Here is a 14,823-nt window from a genome sequence, read left to right as displayed (position 1 = left end):
TGATTTGATAAACCGTAGACACGCCCTTGCCTCTGGGTCTTCTCTACAGACCCTCCCACTTCACACTGCTCCTAGCTGTGGGCCCACTGTTTGCCCTTCCCGCAGCCCTCTCTTTACTCATCCTTGCTTCTTCTCTGGGCAGATTGTGACAGTGAACTGTGCCCGGTTGCTGAAAGCTGATCACCATGCTACCAACGGCGTGGTGCACCTCATTGATAAGGTCATTTCCACCGTGACCAACAACATCCAGCAGATCATTGAGATTGAAGACACCTTCGAGACCCTTCGGGTAAGGCCCATGCAGGGGGCAGTTGACTTCCCCAGAGGGACCTGGCAGGGTGACTTCTGCAGGAGGACCTGAGGATGTCCCAAGTGTGGTTAAAGGGAGGAGATACTATGAGCACTGGGCTTGATCCACTCCGAGAAATGGCCCTGTTGTAAAGCTTCCCTTTCTTTGGCTCTTCTGGATAAACCAGCAATCTGTCACAGTAACTGCCAGAATCCTCTGAGCCTTAGGGCTGAGCTGTGAAGTCCAGAGTGTGAGGGCCCACCTCCCTGATTCTACTTCCCACACAGGGCACTACTACAAATGTCTTGTCAGCTGGCACGGTGCTTTTAGGCCATATGTCACCAGCCTGGGGCCTCACACATGTCCCCTGGACCTTGCAGAGAGGCTGTGGTATGACTCAGGAGAGTAGTCCAGACTCCTGACTGCTCTGGTCGAAGGCATATGTCTAATAACTGGAAAGGCAAGCAGTTTCCTGTTGGCGCTGGCCACACAGGAGGAAGTGAACACGGGCTGCCATGTCAGGGGTTTTGCCTGATTCAAGAAGAACTTCCTAACCACAGAGCACACAAGAGGGAGTGGGCAGCCCCTCCCTGGAGATCTCTAACACAGAGACAAACACAGCCACAGCAGCGTGGGCACAGAGGGGCCTCGGCATCTGGGGAGAGCTATGGCTGGCTCAGGGTGCCCCCAGGGAGTCTAGCTCTCCAAAGCTTCTCCCTACCTTTCTTCTGGGTCTTCAAGGGAATGTTAGTCCAAAGTCGACAGCGCAAACCTTCATTATCAACACAAAGTCCCATGAGTAGCTCCCCCTTACTGGGGGATTCACAAAAAAAAAAAAATCTCTTTCTTATTCCCCTTCTGCCCTCCCTGGTACTGATTTTTTCCTTCTAGCATGAGTTTCTAATACCTGCTGCTCCCCAGGCCTAGGCAACAAGGAACAGAGCGAGTCAAAAGGCTGCCATTCTTTCTGAGGGTCTAGATGAGATGTGTACAAGGCAGGGCAGGGTGATGTCATTGGGGAGGGTCGGCAAGTGAATGGCAGGCAGTGTAGCCTAGGAATGGTGGCCAGGGAAGGCTTCTTTGGAAGAGATACTTTTAGCAGAAGGCTCTGAAAGATGAGACAGCCCGCGTTTCACAGCCCCACTGCAGAAGCACCGCTGAGGTAGGGAAGCCTGGAGGAAGCCTTCATGCCTTCCAGACCAGCAGAGACTCCCTAGTGGGGAGCAGTGAGAAGCAGCTCCGGCTCTTAGGACACTGTTCTAGATGTGAAGCCCTGAGTCACATGATTTTTGCATGCCATCATCACTCAGAAGGGATCACTACTAATTGTGGAATTAGAGCTGGGAGACAAGACAGTGAGGTTCATATTCATCTGGGGACCTATGCCAAGAGGAATGGCGTTTTGGTCAAAGTTAGAAGGAATGGGAGTAGAAGATGGGTAGAAAGAGAGGAGGAGGGACTATTGGGATAAAGGCCTAGAGGTGGCATGGACTGACATCTGTCAACACCTGAAAAACAGCCAGTGTGGCTGGAACATGGGCCGAGGCCTATGGAGTTTGTGCTAAGACAGAACCTCGGCCAGGCTTCTCTCTCACTTGGGACTTCTCTAAGTGTCTCTAGTCCCCAGGGAAGGCATAGCCAGGTTGTGTGTATCTTGCCAAGTAAGCATATGAAACACTTGTCCTCCTTGCCTGCGCAGGCCGCTGTGGCTGCATCAGGACTCAATACCCTGTTGGAGGGTGACGGCCAGTTCACACTCTTGGCCCCAACCAATGAGGCCTTTGAGAAGATTCCCGCTGAGACTTTGAACCGGATTCTGGGTGACCCAGAGGCCCTAAGAGGTGAGCACCTTCAGCTCATGTTGCTGCTTCCTGGGCGCAGCCCACCTGAACCCCGGCCTATGCTGATGCCACAAGAGTCAGAAAATCCACTGCAACCCTGGTTTATAGTGTTCCCAGTGGCCATGTTTCTGTGGAAGCCTAGCAGACTCAATTCTGAGAGCCCCTAGCTGACCCTGGCTAAATAAAGGGAACAAAACTGGAGTGGCCAAAACTGTCAGGAGGACTATGATGCTTAGAGAGCTTGGAAGAATCGGGTGTGGGTGGCCGGAGGTGGCATCCTTCAACTAGAATCATCTTGGTAACCTTTTATATCTTCCTATATCTGACCAGAGGCTTCATGGGTAACCAAAAATATTAGTTAGGAATCAGTAATGGTCAGTGATTTCTATTGCTGGTTCCATCTTTCAGTTCCTAAATTAGACATGGAAGGTAGATTAGGAGTGGTCCACTCTCACCTCACCTGACCCCCTTTAGTTCTAGAACTTCTGAAGGATCACTAGCACCAAGCTGCCCGGTGACCCTCTAGATCCTGTAAAGTGCACATTCTTCCTCCCAAACATCACTAGGCGTGACTTCATTTAAGCCCGCCTTGGCAGCGTGCCATGTAAGGAGAAGAAGCCCAGTGGTTTGCAGACACCCTGTAAATTTAAACTCTCCAGGCCAGGCATGGGAGGACAGGGACACTTCAGAAAGCAGAGGTGGGCACTGTGCCTATGTGAGTGTTGTCCTTTAAGATACCTGTCCCTGGCTGAGATCTGGGGTTCTGCAGTGAACACAGTCAAAAGTGTGTCTTCAAGGAAGTTAAAGTCTGCTAAGCACCAGCTTCCAAAGAAGCTGCTGAGGTGGGATCCAGTGAGTGTCGTGTGGAGGGCAGGGCTGGGGTCCATGGTCTCAAGGGCTAGGAAGCTCCCCAAGAGGGATGTGGCTGCATCTCCGCACACATGCCTGAAATGACCAGACTACAAAGAGCAAAGGTTTCTTTGGCTCACAGTCTTCGATGTGTTATTTCCTGATCACCTGACCCCATGGTTTTCAAACCTGTGGCTTTGTGGGTCAGGCACTAAGTAACTTAAAGGCCTCACAGTAGCCCTACCTCTTAAAGTTGTCACCACCCCCACTAGTACCACCCTGGGGCCAAACCTTTAACACACAGGCCTTTGGGGAGGGAGGACATTCAGCATCTACACTGTAGCACGCACCAAAAGATCTTTTGTACAGAGCACATTTTTTATATTCATTGATATTGGAAATCATTATAGACCCCAGATAGAAGCCTTTTGCTTATCTGCTTCTACTATGCCATAACCAGTTTTCTCCATCCAGGGCCCTGCCCTCTGCTGTTATAACTACAGACTTGAAGGCAGAGGGCTGGGTTCTATCTACATTCACAGTGCCCTGTTTTGTCTCTAGATGGTTGGTAGATAGCCAGGAAGCAGGCCTGGGCTGGCATATCTTGTTTGAAGCCTGACTTCTGGTCCTGTCCTTCTCACCCCTATATGACCCCAGGAGTTCAGTTTACTTCTCTAGGAAGAATGATCCCTCAAAGGCCTCGTTCCTATGGGGTCTTCTTGTCATTTTCAGACAGGGCTTACTATGTAGCCTAAGCTAGCCTCAAATTCAAGGCAGTCTTGCTTCTGAGTGATGGGATTACAAGCATACCACCATACTTGGCCTGACAGAGTCTTTTTGTCTCTTCTTTACTTACTGAGTTGGGTCAGTACTGGCTCTCAGGATCTGTTTCCAGTACCCTGGTGCCTCTGTCAGCCCCACAGCTTCCTCCTAACTATGACAGGGCAGTTTTGGTTCCCACACTCAAGGATAAACTGAAACTTGCCTCTGTGGTGAAGCTGAGACAAAGGACCTTGGTGACACTGGAGAGTAGCATCTGGGAACCTGTGGGCTTGGGGAGGGGTGAGGCTTGTCCTTGGCTGGTCCGTGCTGCTGCTTTCCTACACAGAGGTCATGAATGACCCTGAGACCCTGTTAGAGGTGTGGGTGCAGAGGCTTCCGCTTCTGACTGCCCAACACATGCCTCCAAAGTAGAGCCTAGACTTATGAGGGAGCAATGGGCACAACCAGCCTCTAAGTCAGATCCTGGCCACTAGGAGGCCTTGGGGTAAGATAAACATAATCCAGAAAACAAGACATACAAATAATTCATACCTATCCTTGGGTCAGTTTTTATCATTGCTTGCCTCAGTCTGTGTCTTATAAAGGCCTAAGACATAAAGACCATAGTATACCTATTGGAGGTTTCCTCTTCTCCCTGGCCCATTAGGAGAATTTACCCTGAAGCTAATGGCTGGTGTTTCTGTGTTGTGGAGAGGCTTGCATTTCAGGTTTAGGAGACAATGCTAATCTTATCTGTTTACTCATAAGGAAGATGAGATTTGAGGAGGCTAAGTGGCTGACCCAGGATCCCACAGTTGATCAGCAACCAGGGGATTCAAACTCAGGCAGTGTGACCATAGAGTCCCAATGGTTTTAGATAGTGGTAGGCAAGAGATGGGAATGTGGGCCCTGTAATACTCCAGCAAAGTCCTCAGCCACAGGCAGGCAGGGAACTGGTCCCTGCAGAGGTCTCAGCAGGCTCTAGACCTGTGTCCTGTTCTGCCATAGACCTGCTGAACAACCACATCCTGAAGTCAGCCTTGTGTGCCGAGGCCATTGTCGCCGGAGTGTCCCTGGAGACCCTGGAGGGCACCACACTGGAGGTAGGCTGCAGTGGGGACATGCTCACAATCAACGGGAAGGCTGTCATCTCCAACAAAGACATCCTGGCCACCAACGGTGTCATCCATTACATTGATGAGCTGCTCATCCCAGATTCGGGTAGGTGGGCCTCAGGGGCCCCTGTCCTGTGCAGCTTCCTCCCTCCTCTGACAGCCCTGGTGACAGCACCAGGGCTATGTAGAATCCTTCAAGCCATTTCCTGCCCTTGGTTCAGCACACGGCCCTATACCTACTGTGAACCTATGGGAAGTGTGAAGCTTTGAGCTTCAGGTACAGAGGTCCAGACACCATCCTGAGGCAACCAGGAATAAGTTAGAGCACATATGGAAGGAACGAGACACCATCGTAGAGTCCTTTCTGGCCTGCATCTTGTGGTTAGGCCCAAAAGGCCATTTGCTGATGTCACAACATCTTATTTCCTTAGAGAAACCAAGGCCACTGGCCCAGGGAAGATGACTGGATTGGCTTTGGTTTCCATTCAGAAAGGAAACCAGTCTCTTCCTGTGGGAGTATCTTCAGAAGCAGCCACGCAGGCCACGCTGCCTCCTCCTCCCCACCACCCTCAAACAGGCCCTGGCCAGGCCACCCTGGGGTCAGGGACAGTTCTGCCTGCTGCCAAGTGACTCTTACCTCCCTGCAAGTTAGGTTTTCTGACCACACAAGCACGCTGGGCCCCACTGCATTCAGAGGGCCGGTGGCTCACAAAATGAGGTTCCTGCTAATGCCTGTCCCATCTGGGGTGGACCATGGCATATACTCATGGCCATGTTATCTTTCGAACTCTGTTTCTCCCTCTTGCAGCCAAGACACTGCTTGAGCTGGCTGCAGAATCTGACGTCTCTACAGCCATCGACCTCCTCAGGCAAGCCGGCCTCAGCACACATCTCTCTGGAAAAGAAAGCTTGACCTTCCTGGCCCCTCTGAATTCTGTCTTCAAAGGTAGCATGGAGAACACCTTCTACTGTCCTGTTGTCTCTTGGACAGCTGCCCCAATCCTACAGCACTGCCCTGATTTACGACAGCCTTGGAACCTTCCGCCCACCATAGCCCAAAGCAGATGTGACTCTCTCAGAAACTTTGGACTACCCATTGTTTATCTGAAACAGCCAAGAATGTACTGGGGACTTTTCCCTTCGGAACCCAGCATTTCGCTTCTGCCGAGAGTGGAGCAGGCTTCTGCTTTTTGTTTGCAGGGTCAACACCAGGGTATATGGGCAGAGGCCAGCTGAGCTGCCACCATGGGGATGACAAGAAAGACCCTCTCCCCCGACTGAGGGCAAAAATACAAACACACTCAGTGCCTAGACCTATTTTATTTTCTATAATAGAGGCCAAATGTTAAGGAATTTTGGCAGTCACACTTATTTTCTATCTCCATTTCCAAACCAAGAGGGGATGGGCTTTCTTTCTACTATATGTGCCTCATCCTCCACTTCATCTCTGTGCACCCTTCGCTTGCAGATGGTGCCCCTCACATCGATGCCCAAATGAAGACTTTGCTTCTGAACCACATGGTCAAAGAACAGCTGGCTTCCAAGTATTTGTACCACGGACAGACATTAGATACCCTGGGTGGTAAAAAGCTGCGAGTTTTTGTTTATCGAAACGTAAGTTCTAGGACCTTACTCACACCCCTTCTTTGGCTTCAAATCTACAATTGTTTTTTAAAGTCCTCAATAGCCAGGAACTTATGTAAGAACTGGCTTCTACTAAAGGGGAAGTAGTTTCTGGAGAGGGCAGGATACTAGCTGACACTTCCTTTCCTGCAGACTTGGAGAATAAGGCTCAGACCTAACTGAATTGCTGAGCATTGGGGCTACCTGGGGCTCAGCAGGATGGACAAGGGGGGAGGGGCATGGAGGCTTTGAGCCTTCCCAGGCTTATGCCAAGAGAAGCCCTATGAAGCTCAGACTTCTTTGATCCAAGACCTTCCCATATCTAACAGGAGGGATTGCTCCTGGCCTGGGATCAAACAGGACCATTTGGCCAAAGATGTCCAATGACCGGTGAAATCAACCAGTCAGCTACCTCTTGTCTGCCTATTTGATCTTTGTCAATGGACCTCGTGTGAGACTGATGTTGTCACGGAGTCCTTATGCAATTTTAAGAACCCCTATAGCCACTCTTCCTTGTGGAACACTTCTGTGGGCGATGCCATTGCAACTGGCCTGAGAGGATAATCATCTCCCTTTCTCTCCCCCTCTTCTCTGCAGAGCCTATGCATTGAAAACAGCTGCATCGCTGCCCATGACAAGAGGGGACGGTATGGTACCCTGTTCACCATGGACCGGATGCTAACTCCCCCAATGGGGACCGTTATGGATGTCTTGAAGGGGGACAATCGTTTCAGGTAACCAGTCTCATCCCAGGGCCAGGCTTCCGTCAAGTGGTCATGCTGGCCCTTATCTATTTTATCCAACTTCCCAGGGGGTGACCTAATGTAGTGACATACTGGTGTGATCTTCCATGTTTGGGGTGTGGCGAGAATGAGGGTCTCCTTGAAACCTTAGGTTGGGAAGCAGGGCTCCTGCTGGCGGTATAATCTTCATACCCATTGTAAGGGGAGACGTTCTTATTACTACACAAGGGTGTCACTCACACCAGAAAGTCCCCAGTGAGCTGAGGGCACAGATGTTAAGGACCTGTTGTGTTTTCCTCTTTCTGCATTTTATTTGTAGGTGACTGAAGCCACCATGTCACTTTGCTTCCTTGCCTTGCTCCTTCTGTCTCCAACTTGCTAGCTCTCCAGTGAGTGCTGTCAAGCCAAGGGTTTCCTGGGCACTGGCTTCAGTTGCCTGCCCAAGGGATGGGAGACTGGTCCCCTGGCTTTGCAGGGTCACACTCAGCAGACACTGACTCTGCCAGACTCAGGGACAGCCATACCAAGTCCCACCTTTCTCCTCCCTCTGTTCCCTCTGCCCATATTCCCTGTGTATGACATTCGTTCTCGTTGAAAAGATGTGAAGTACACGGTCTCCCTCCTGCATTGGGAGAGGCCACGGAAAGCAAACTCATCTTCTCTGTTTGTCTACAGCATGCTGGTAGCTGCCATCCAGTCTGCAGGGCTGATGGAGACCCTCAACCGGGAAGGGGTCTACACTGTTTTCGCTCCCACAAATGAAGCTTTCCAAGCCATGCCTCCAGAAGAACTGAACAAACTCTTGGGTAAAGAGCAGTTTAAACAGCTATTCCCATTTCCCTGAAATGGCAGTCAGTCCCAGCCATAGCAGGAAATGAGAGATGCAGGGCAAAGGGACTTAGTGATGAGGCCATGTTGTGGACACATGAACAGAATTAAGGGGACAGCAAATGGTGACAATAGTGGAAAAGGGTGGGGTGAGGGCAGGGACCAGGGAGACTCAGGACAAAGGACACAGAAAACACCAGAGCCAATTATGGTTGTGACGGGGCCATGGCAAAGAGGGGTCCTGAATGCCCCTTCCTTCTTTCCTCTCTTGGGCCAGTTGACTTTCAGCTGGATGTAGGAGGGCAGAGGTGATGCCACTCAGTTTCCTTAGACACGGTGCCAAGCAAGCAAGAAATGAGCCGCTGAGGTGTGTGCTCTCCGCTGGGGAGCTGTGATGACAGAACTGCATTAAATGTCCTCAGAGATGGAAAGTCCGTCTTGGGCAACTTCAGCTGAGGGTGGTGGCTAAGTGTGCAAGTGAGCACTGGTGAGCTGCTGAACTTCTCTGAGCCTCAGTTTCCCCTTTAGGAAAATGAGGTTGGCAACAGTCCCCGACTCACTATGATACGGATTAAATGTGGCACACGGGACAAGGCACACATGTTCCATTAATGGTGGTGGGGACAGGGAGATGGGATGGGGTGATGGGCGTTACCTCTGATGTATACCCACCCTCCCAGGAAGGTGGTCAGGGGAGGAAGAAAGGAACGCGAGGAAGCAGCTTAGCCAACCTCACTCAGAACAAACACAGTTTATGCCTCCCTTCCTGCGGGAGAACAGAAGGCTCAGGTGGCAGTCATCAAGGAACTAAGTTTGTGTCCTGTTTAATTTTCCCGATTGCCAAGTGCATGCCTGTGTCCGCTCTGCTGACGCAGGTTCCTGAGAAGAGGGGAGAAGTTCAGTCTGCACATAAATGTCCCATCCTCTCTCAGCCTTCTAAGAAGGGATTATTCCCCAGGTGGCCTGTGCCTGCTCAAGTTTCCTCATGTTCAGCTGTATGCAAGGTCCGGGAGGGGGTGTGGGGAAAGTTTCCTAAACAGCCCTCAAGTCCTATGGGTAGGATAAATGATCCCCGAGGGAGGAAGAGTGGCCCTGGTGACTCCAGAGGACTGGCTTGACTTTGCACCTCCGGGCCATATTTTTGTGGGAGGGGATCTCTTACCAGCTTCAATGTAGATGTTCAAGAGACCCTTACAGGTGGCTGAGCTTTAGTTTCCCGGACGCCCAGACCCCAATAATCACACAGAAACTATATTAATGACAACACTGTTTGGCCAACAGCTCAAGCTTATTTCTAGATAACTCTTGTATCTTAAATTAACCTGTTTCTATTATTTTGTATTTTACCACGAGGCTCGTGGTTTGTTATCTCTTACTTCTTGGGCAGCTACATGTCTGCCTGACTCTGCCTTCTTTCCTCCTCTATCTCTGCTTGGATTTCCTGCCTTGCTATATTCTGCCCTGCCATAGGCCAAACCAGCTTCTTTATTAACCAATGATAACAAAACATATTCACAGCATACAGAGGGGAATCCCACACCAGGTGGCTCCATCCCCCAGCACAACATAGATGTGACGTTAACCAGATGAACTCTCTGAGTTGTTTTCAATTTTCCTCTGGGTTTCTTGATCCTGGGAACAGCCACTCATAAGCCCTGGGGGAAATAAGCCACTGGCTGTCTATGGAAGGATCAGGACCAGAGGGTAGCTGGCAGATGTCTGTGCTGCCTCTCATGTAACTTGGGAAAGGTATCGGGTGCCTGGTCCAGTTGGCAGAGAAACTGATGCGACTTGGAAGGGATGTGCCGAGGAGGAAGGATGCTGCAGAGAGAAAACTGCCTTGGCCCTGACCTCATCGGCTCCGTGGCTCCTCCAAAGCACAGCTGTTGATTCTTTCAAGTCCTCCCTCCAGGAAATAGCTAACTCCAGCAGAAAATGCACTTGAGGGCATAATGTGTAAATATTTCACTACTGTGTTATAGTCGGCAGGAGCCACGTCAATGATGAGACATCCCAGATGCCGATGCTGGAAAGGTCCCTGGCTTTCCAGGCAAATATTTAGCTCATGGAAGCATGAGTCATACGCATAGAGGAGTATGGATTAACTCCTCAGCTGCCAAGGAATCCTGCTTAACCCAGCCGCCTGCTGGCTCCAGGGCCAGCTCACAGACAGGGCTGTCTGCTGACCTTTAGACTGATAGTGGGTCGTGGGCTGTGCACACAGTGGGCACTCGGTACACACTTCTGCATGTTCAATGAGTTGTCCTGCTCAGAAGAAACCACTGCTATCTTCTCTTGTCCCTTAACCTCGCCAGTCACCATCCTTGTGCATAACAGTGTCCCCTTCTTCCACCATCTTACAGCAAATGCCAAGGAACTTACCAACATCCTGAAATACCACATTGGTGACGAGATCCTGGTTAGTGGAGGTATCGGGGCCCTGGTGCGGCTGAAGTCTCTCCAAGGGGACAAGCTGGAAGTCAGCTCGGTGAGTGTGCCAGGGGAAGGTTGGCTGTGTGCTGCCATGAAGTCTCTAGGACTCGCCTCACCGTGCACACAATTTTTAAGATGCTAATCGAAACTTCGAGTGTGGTTTGTCCAAAGAAAGAGAGAAAAGAGAAGCACCCAAGGGACACCAAGAAAGATTATCTATAGATGTGTGTAGGAACTTCCAGATGTTCAGGGCAATCAGGCATCTGACGTGGATTGTGAAGAAGCTCCTTAGAAAGTGGGAAGTGGTCCCCAAAGCCAGGCACTCACTGACCTGTTCAGTGGCTGGCGTCTTAAGAGACCCTTTCGTCCCGATTCTGCTCTGGGAGCCATCTCTCGTCCTGTGGTGATGGTACCGCTCAGCTTTGGAGCTGGGTTCAGGGTGTCTCTACCTCAGATGAGAACATAGCCAGCCTGACTCAGCAGAGGCCATCCGTGTGGATAGGAGCTGGTGGCTCTCTGCTCCTGTCTCTGGATTTTTGGTGTCCCTTGCTCACCAGTTCCTTGGAGACCATGGGAAGAAGGCTAGGAGAGATCTGTTTAACTTGAGGTCACTCAGGGTCTCTTGGGACTCAGTTCCATGTGTTGGGATCCTGTCTGTCATAGGCACATGGGCTGTTCAGGAAAGCATTTGCCCCGAGGAGACCTCCCCACCTATGTAGTTCAAGGGGCTGTGTGACCTTCCTTGCACTTCAGCTCCCACTTCCGTTAAGAGACAAGCGCCATCCTTGCCCCACATTGGGTGAGGGCAAGAATCCTAATTGCGCTGAGCCTCCAAACGGCAGTGGAAGTCTGCAGAGAGCAAGGGCCGCTGCTCCCTGGAGAAGCCCTGCTGCCCATGCACAGAGCGGGTGTGTGGTCAGCAGGGGCCTGCAGAACGAGCAAAGCCAGTAGGCTCCGCATCTAACAATGGCTGTCTCTTCTCTTAGAAAAACAATGTGGTGAGCGTCAATAAGGAACCTGTTGCCGAAACTGACATCATGGCCACAAATGGTGTGGTCCATGCCATCAACAGTGTTTTGCAGCTGCCAGGTGAGATCCTAATCTGTGCTCCCCACGAATAGTGGCCACGAGCACGGCCTCCCTGGGGCCGAGGGAAAAGTGCATCAGGAGCTATGGTTCCCAGACGACATACTACAGAACTCGAGGGCCTATTTCTTAGTGAGCTGCCTGCTGTCTTACCCCAACGCTGACATTTTGTATCGTGTGTATTTACATGGATGCTGGTGGCAGACAAGGCCCAGATGTGTATGTGTGTGTGCATGGTGATACTGGTTCCAGAAAGGGCCAGGCTGTGTGTGTGTGAGGACACTGGTGGCAGACAGGGCCTGGCTGTGTGTGTGCATGGCGACACTGGTGGCAGACAGGGCCCAGCTGTGTATGTATATATGGACACTAGTGGCAGACAGGGCGTGGTTGTGTGTTTACATGGGGACACGGGTGGCAGACAGGGCCCAGCTGTGTGTCCATTGAAATGGTGATAGCAGACAGTGGGCTTCTCTTTCTCCCTAGCCAACCGACCACAGGAACGGGGAGATGAGCTGGCGGACTCCGCCCTTGAAATCTTCAAACAGGCATCGGCATATTCCAGGGTATGTAAGGGTACCAGTAAGCATGGCTGAGGAAAGCAGCCCTGAGACCCACCTTGCCAATGGGGGTAGCACACCCCGAGTTCATGCCCGTAGCAGGTTGGCTGCCAGGCCTCTGAATGAGTCTTCATTTTCCGAGACTTGCCTATCCTCTGTGTGTGTAGAACTGGGCTCCTTGGCCTCAGCCCTGCCTGCCTCACCCCGCATCTCTCTCTTTCTGAGCTTCCTTGCTGGGCCCCCTGCCAGCTTAGGGTGTGGTGAGGGATCCTCTGTATGTTACTAAAGCTTTGGTTTCAAGAGAAGAGACTTCAGGCTGGAGTCCTGACTCTGGAGGCTGGAGTTTGAACATGGCCCTCCACTTTTGAAGAGAGATCTCCTCCACAAGGGCTCTGAATTCTTACTTCTGGGAGATGCCCTAGCTGACCCCCACTCCCCGCAACTCTAAGCTTTGGTCTCAGTGGAAAAGCCTAACTTGCAATCCCCCAGGAATGTCTATCCTCTACATAAGAGCTGGTTTGAAAGAAGCCTGGTACAGCCAAGGGCCACTGACCTCACTGAGGGGGCTCTTTGGGGACCGTGGGTTCCACTTTTCCCTTTCTCTCCCCGCTTCAGCAATTGTTTGGTGTAGAGATGACAAGGTGCAAAGACCCCCCCATATGCAGATTTAACGACGATATGTACTGGAAACCTCATGCCCTAGGCATGACATGCAGCTGCAGCCCTCCCTGGAGGACCGCCACAAGTTCTAGACCAGCCAGGGCTACATAGAGAGACCCTGGCTGGAAAAAAAAAGAAAGACGGAAGGAAGGAAGGAAGGAAGGAAGGAAGGAAGGAAGGAAGGAAGGAGGGAAGGAAGGAAGGAAGGATAGAAGGAAGGATAGAAGGAAGGATAGAAGGAAGGATGGATGGATGAGGGTGGGTACAGAGGGAAAGACAGAGACGGAGGGGCCGGAAAGAAAAAAAATTATGAAAAGAAAGCCTGACCTGCGTGTGTTTGTCCTTTCAGGCTGCCCAGAGGTCCGTGCGACTCGGTAAGTGTCTGGGTCTGCTGTCCCCTCTGGGCTAATGAGCCGGACAGTCCCTAGCAGAGCCAACCTGCCATCTGTTATCACACGCAGTAAGAGAAGACTGGCCCTCAGGGTCAGAGCAGCAGGGTCAACTGGGGTCAGACAGGCAATCTAGTTTCCTTCTCTGTAACATGAAGATAGTGGGGTCGGGCTGGATGTGGCTTTGGCCTCAGGGAGCCTGGGAAGATTGCACAGGCCTTGGCAGGCCCCCACACTGAGAAAAACATCCCAAGATGACAGATGAAGAAAAACCCAAAAGATCAACTATTGAGTAAGACATGAAGTTCCACAAACCCCAAAGCCCCAGCTGTGTACCTGAACAGGAGAACATGGCAGAGGGAGGCCTCACAGCCTCAGGAGATCCCAACTACTTGGTAGTCTGAGACAGGAGGATTGCAAAAGTAAGGCCTAGATAGGCTACGGAGTGAGTTCAAAGCTATCTGATCAATCTGGCAAGACCTTGTCTCAAGAATAAGAGAAAAGAGGGCCTGGATGTCACTCACTGTGAGAGCATTTGCCATGCATGCATGTGGCTCCAGGCTCATCCTCTGGTATCCCCAAGACAGAAAGACTAAGCACCCAGACAGATGGTGGCACAGCAGACGACGGTGAGGCCCCTGCATTTTACCGGCTTTTCGTGCTTCTTCTTTGCAGCTCCTGTCTATCAGCGGCTACTGGAGAGGATGAAGCACTAGCAAGGGCCAGCGAGGTGTGTACTGCAGCAGCTCCCTGCCAGTTTCTCCCAGTTTGTCAAAGAGACCGTTGGATGTTTTTGAAACCAAATATCACACTTCAACCTACAAGGGCAACACCGTATTGAGATCTGAGCCTTGGACGGGTAGAGAGGGGGTGGAGGAGAAACGGGTTCTTTTTAGCTTTCGGTCCCTCTAAGCATGGTTGTTGACCCACTGAATACACAGATTGCCTGGCTCTGATGTCCAGAAAGGACCTCTCCAAAGCGTGGACTTTTCTGACTGTGCAGAGGGCCTGAACAAAGGGAGCTGCAGCATTGCAGAGCTCACAAATGTGAATCAAGCGGCTCGGCATTCTGGGAGCCCTGGCAAGTTTCTGTAAAGCTCTTGTACAGCCGGAGAAATGGTATCACTATAAGCTATGAGTTGAACTGTTCCTGTCAGACATGTCTTGTATCCACACATGGCTCGGACACTTTTATATGGCCCTGCCCAGGTAGAAAAGAAAGGGTGTATAGAACATGTAGAATGCAAATTTCCTGGGTGTGATGGAGCCATGGTGTGTTTGTGATAATAAAACCAAAGAGATATATATCCGTGTGCTGGTTGGATATTGGGGATGGGTTCTGCTCCTCGGAACATGCAAACTATTTCATGTCTGAGTCTTCCCAAGAGCAGTTCAGCAAGGAACCCTGAGGGTGGTTAATTGGTACAGTTTCAGCAATTGGCCCTTGGATGCCCAGGCAGCTTGTGCGGGTGTAAGCTAAGCCTGGGCTGCTCTTGTTTCTGCCTACTCCTAAGACCTCAGTTTTCATATCACCCAGCACTGTGCCCTGTATTTCTCTGAAACCTTTTCCTTTCAGGGATGAGCTGCCCTCTTTGTTTTGGACTTTTGACGACTTGGTCTTGCCAACACAGACCTATCATTCAAGGGA

At 51.1% G+C, this 14,823-nt stretch overlaps 1 protein-coding gene across 2 annotated transcripts in view; it reads left to right on the top strand.

The window, feature by feature from the left end:
- Nucleotides 1-14,480, top strand: part of Tgfbi (transforming growth factor beta induced) — a 30,363-nt gene extending 15,883 nt beyond the window's left edge. The window contains exons 6-18 of one of the 2 annotated variants that reach the window (XM_075969473.1): nt 143-289; nt 1,989-2,130; nt 4,750-4,962; nt 5,665-5,802; nt 6,325-6,470; nt 7,077-7,213; nt 7,898-8,028; nt 10,414-10,538; nt 11,470-11,572; nt 12,053-12,132; nt 13,136-13,160; nt 13,851-13,905; nt 14,117-14,205. In XM_075969473.1, the coding sequence (XP_075825588.1) occupies nt 143-289; nt 1,989-2,130; nt 4,750-4,962; nt 5,665-5,802; nt 6,325-6,470; nt 7,077-7,213; nt 7,898-8,028; nt 10,414-10,538; nt 11,470-11,572; nt 12,053-12,132; nt 13,136-13,160; nt 13,851-13,891 (1,428 nt within the window). In that variant the 3' untranslated portion in view covers nt 13,892-13,905; nt 14,117-14,205. Of the gene's footprint in view, nt 1-142; nt 290-1,988; nt 2,131-4,749; nt 4,963-5,664; nt 5,803-6,324; nt 6,471-7,076; nt 7,214-7,897; nt 8,029-10,413; nt 10,539-11,469; nt 11,573-12,052; nt 12,133-13,135; nt 13,161-13,850 lie in introns of both variants that reach the window. The other variant, XM_075969472.1, reaches the window with a different exon arrangement.
- The last annotated feature ends 343 nt before the right edge of the window (nt 14,481-14,823 follow it).

This window comes from Microtus pennsylvanicus, chromosome 4 (assembly GCF_037038515.1).
Source record: "Microtus pennsylvanicus isolate mMicPen1 chromosome 4, mMicPen1.hap1, whole genome shotgun sequence".
In the NCBI taxonomy this organism is placed as follows: domain Eukaryota; kingdom Metazoa; phylum Chordata; class Mammalia; order Rodentia; family Cricetidae; genus Microtus; species Microtus pennsylvanicus.
This window is presented reverse-complemented; position numbering and strand designations above follow the sequence as displayed.